At 33.0% G+C, this 4,037-nt stretch overlaps 1 protein-coding gene and 1 long non-coding RNA gene across 2 annotated transcripts in view; one reads left to right on the forward strand and one right to left on the reverse strand.

Moving 5' to 3' along the window:
• LOC117170575 overlaps window positions 1–2,359 on the forward strand; it is a 20,019-nt gene extending 17,660 nt beyond the window's left edge. Inside the window, exons 2-3 of the long non-coding RNA XR_004466823.1 lie at window positions 1,907–2,151; window positions 2,241–2,359. This is a non-coding gene — a long non-coding RNA (uncharacterized LOC117170575). The remainder of the gene's footprint in view (window positions 1–1,906; window positions 2,152–2,240) is intronic.
• LOC117170572 (glucose dehydrogenase [FAD, quinone]-like) lies at window positions 1,443–4,031 on the reverse strand. The gene is made up of 5 exons (XM_033357410.1): window positions 3,903–4,031; window positions 3,672–3,773; window positions 3,434–3,592; window positions 3,165–3,317; window positions 1,443–3,089 (listed from the first exon to the last, which is right to left on the reverse strand). The coding sequence occupies exons 1-5, from the start codon at window positions 4,026–4,028 to the stop codon at window positions 1,842–1,844; spliced, it is 1,788 nt and encodes a 595-aa protein (XP_033213301.1). The 5' UTR covers window positions 4,029–4,031; the 3' UTR covers window positions 1,443–1,841.
• Window positions 4,032–4,037: the final 6 nt, after the last annotated feature.

Below are 4,037 nucleotides of genomic sequence, written 5' to 3' on the forward strand. Positions count from 1 at the left end.
TTTCTTTTTTGTATTTCGCCCTCGCTTTCTGGAGTTTTATCGATTTGTAAAAGGTAAAAAGTGGTTTAGACCTCCGTGAAAAGGTCGAAGATATTCGACTTTCATCTAATTAGTATACTCGTAATGCGATATCTGACTTGTATTATACAGAAATTACAGAGAAATAGCAAAAATATGTTTTAAAAAGGAGTTAATTTTATTCGACAAATTCGTATTTCTCAAAAACTGGCAGGGAAATTTTTTATCTTTGATCTTAAAATGTTTCAAAACATATAAGAAAACAAATTTTTTTAATCTAAAGTGCTTTGACTGCGCATTTAAAGTTGGTTCAGGCGAACTGTGCCTTGGAATAAATATTTTATATATTGTTTCGCTGCCACAATAACCCGTGTAGAAACTGCTCTATTTTGCTCCATTTAAAAGTGGCGCTGGCACGGCCCAGACCAGTTTTTCTAATTTTAATAAAAATAATTAAATTATTATAGGACAAAAATGGGACTTTAAAATATGAATATCTGTTATTAACTATAAACACACTCTAGTTGTTCCGAATTAAAAATAATAAAATGACTCTCACATATGAGTAATATATTCAAAAAAATTTTGTGGGGTTTTGCAGAGCCTTGTCCCAAGTCGGAAATTAACGTAAGATACTCTGTTACGCCACACATCTGCCATATTGCGCTTGTCAAGTGACGTTTGGTCAACCTAACCAAGTTTGAATATTTGGTGAAGTAATATACATCGATGATAAAAGTATTGTTTTCAGTAAATAGTTCTTTATAAATATTTTGTACCCTGACAGCTGCAACATAATTAGTATAAAAAGAAAAAACACTTTAGGCCTGGGTCGAATACGTGTTAAGAAACATCGTGCAAGGCAAGAACTTAATTTCTTTTCATTGCGTTCATAAAACTAAAAATTTATTTATTTATATTTTTAAAAATTGTACTCGCTCAAGAAGAATTTGAAATATATTATTTGTAATACTATAATATTTTCCAGACGTATGCATTGCGCAATTTTTCTTTTATTGCTAAAGTTTTTAAAAATTTGGAAACTTACATTAATATAAGTTGCAAAAAAGATGTATATAGTGAATTTTTTATATTTCAGAACATTAACTTAAACATAAACCGTCCCTATTCAGCTTTTTTTGTATAAACTATTCAAGACACTGAAAAAAAATACGATTGTTAAATTTAAAAAATCGTCGTCAAAGTTGCCTTCATACGGGAGATTCCGAGTATACACCTGTTATGAGATGGCGAAATACATTGAAAATAAATATAGGCAAAAGGAGGAGGTCTTGGCTCAAGATGCGATGTCAAATGTGCCAAAATTAAATACTGAAGTATTTTTGAGGCTTGATCGTCAACTCCATAATCATTTATTAAAAATTTATTTCCAAGTGAATACCATACATGTCAATTTTAAACTTATTAATAATTTTTGATACAGTTTAAATTCGATAAAAAGCGAATTTTCTTTTTGTAATAAATTTAAAAGTTTAGTAAAGTTATAAAGTTTTTGCAAAATTTACAATGTTACCATTTAAAGCAATTTCTCAAATTTCACTGGTCTTCAAAACGGGTTTTCTGTAGCATCAAAGATTGGAAAATTATAATATAATATGTATTTTCAGTAGCATTATACTAAATAAAATGAATTTTTGTTATAACTATCTTTTGTTTATTACTATTATGATTTAGAAAAGTAGGGCATGCATACGCGTTACACGACATGTATCCCTTTCCAGTCGACCCAACTGCATAAATCTGTCTGTACAGAGAAACATATTGAAGTAGTTCCAAGCAGAACAATTAAGAGGACGACGGTCTTATTTAAAGAAGCATGGTTCTCTAAATAAATAATCTTCTTTAATCATGTCACTACCTTTCTCAGCAAACATCATAACTGGTGCATTAGTATTTCCTCTTGGAACAACTGAAATGACAGACGCATCGATAACTCTCAATCCTTGAATACCATAGACTCTCAACCTTGGATCAACAACAGCTTCAGCATCTTCTTGCGGGCCCATTTTGCATGTTCCAACAATATGATGAAATGGAAAACCAAAATATCGCACAACACAGGTCCAATATGCATCTGAGTTGAATAGAATCATGTGGCAAGGAGGCATAGGGGTATCATCAAGTCTAAATTGATATTTTTTCATAGCTGCAGTATTGAATACACTAAGCCCAATTCGAATACCCTGAATGATACGTTTTAGGTCTGGTTCGGCAGTTAAATATCCAGGATATATCAAAGGTGACCCCCAGACTGGATCTGTAGTATTAAGTTTTATGTACCCTCTACTATTGGGAGTGAGCAATACTGTCATGATGGAGAATTTATTTTCATCCGAAACAATCAAATTTAATTGCGTGTCGGGGATATTCATATTTTTTTCAAACTCCGTGCGAACATAGGCAGCCAGAAATGCTGGGCCCACTGCGGAGAAGGTTCCCTTTTGTGTAATGGCATAATAGGTAAAGTTTCCAACTTTTTCTTTGCATTCGACATCATTATCTAAACTCACTTTTTTTCTTATTCCAGAAACACCTATAGCAGCAAAATGATCGTGAAAATTGCGACCGACAGATAAGTTCTGAATGACTCTAATTCTATTTCTGCTAAGTTCCTCAGTTGGCCCTACACCAGAAACCATCAGTAGCCTTGGTGAGTTTATAGCACCTGCTGATACAATTACTTCTTTCTTTGCCAAAAAATACTGAGGAGTTCCGGTAGGTGATGACTTACATTCAACACCATAAGCTCGTCTGGTCACTGGATCTATTAAAATTTTAGTTACGTAAATCTTATTCTTGACTATCAAGTTGTGCCGCAGTCCTCGAATTGGACGAATAAATGCTGCATTGGCACTTTCACGAACACCATTGTCTATAGTAGCTTGGGCATTAGTGATTCCTAATTGACTTTTTGCATTTATATCTTTAGTTGCATACCCGAGTTCGTTGAAAGCTTCTTCTACTTTTCTTCCTGCTGGAGAGAGGAAAGGATATTTTGATACTGTGAGATATCCTTTAGTTCCATGATAGCCCGGGTTCTGTCTCACGATCTGAATAAAATATTGTTTCTTCAATATTAATTTCCAAATATAAATATTTAGTCAATTATGCAGTCATTTGCATACCTCTGGGTCTGTGTTGTCCTCTGACTTCTTAAAATAGGGTAAAATTTCTTGATAGCTCCATCCAGTATTTCCCTTCCTGGCCAAATTATTGTAATCCTCTGCATTACCTCTGACATACATCATGGTATTATGTGAACTTGAACCACCCATTACCTTCAAGTTAAATAAAAATTGTAAATCACAGTTCGTTTTGAATAATGATTATTCTTAATGTAAATTATCATTAATTAAAACTTTTAGACTATATATACTAATAAATTTTAATCAACCTTTCCACGAGGCAAATTGCAACCTTTATTTATCAAGCATGACTCTGCTTCGGCTTGGGTTGTATAATTCCAATCAATGGCAGTTTTCCCAAGCTGGTAAACAAAACCAGGAATATCAGCAACAATTGGTTGCTCTCCTCCTGCTTCGAGTAGCAGTACCTAGTAAAAATATATAAATTAACATATTTTCTATCGAACTCATTCAATTAAAAATATAAACAATTTATGATATATTTACATTCCACTCCTTGATTTCTGAAAGTCTATTGGCTACAACACATCCAGCTGAGCCAGCTCCTACCACAATGAAGTCATAATATATTGGTTCAATCTTCGTTTGCTTAAAGAAAGACATAAATTGAAGTTTATAGCATCATTTGACAAATTAAAATCAAAGTAAGAATGATATAGGTGTTAAATTATTAAGTTTTTTGGGGATAAATTCTCTCTCTTGATAATTTATATTCACCTTATTAAATTCTATATCCTCAGGCCAGAAAACCCACATCAGAGAAGAAAATATTGTAGCCATGCATGCGCAGTAGTTTGCAGCACACCACGTTGGTATAAATGGCAGAAGCGAGGGCAAAATCATTCTGATATT

Source organism: Belonocnema kinseyi, chromosome 4, assembly GCF_010883055.1.
Source record: "Belonocnema kinseyi isolate 2016_QV_RU_SX_M_011 chromosome 4, B_treatae_v1, whole genome shotgun sequence".
NCBI lineage: Eukaryota > Metazoa > Arthropoda > Insecta > Hymenoptera > Cynipidae > Belonocnema > Belonocnema kinseyi.

What these genes read in the sequence shown, in the direction of transcription:
- LOC117170572 (XM_033357410.1), bottom strand. Translation starts at nt 4,028, where the DNA reads ATGATTTTGCCCTCGCTTCTGCCATTTATACCAACGTGGTGTGCTGCA. An exon ending in CAGAAATCAAGGAGTGGAAT is followed by an intron (nt 3,593 to 3,671) that starts GTAAATATATCA and finishes TATTTTTACTAG; the next exon opens with GTACTGCTACTCGAAGCAGG. An exon ending in GCAATTTGCCTCGTGGAAAG is followed by an intron (nt 3,318 to 3,433) that starts GTTGATTAAAAT and finishes TTTAACTTGAAG; the next exon opens with GTAATGGGTGGTTCAAGTTC.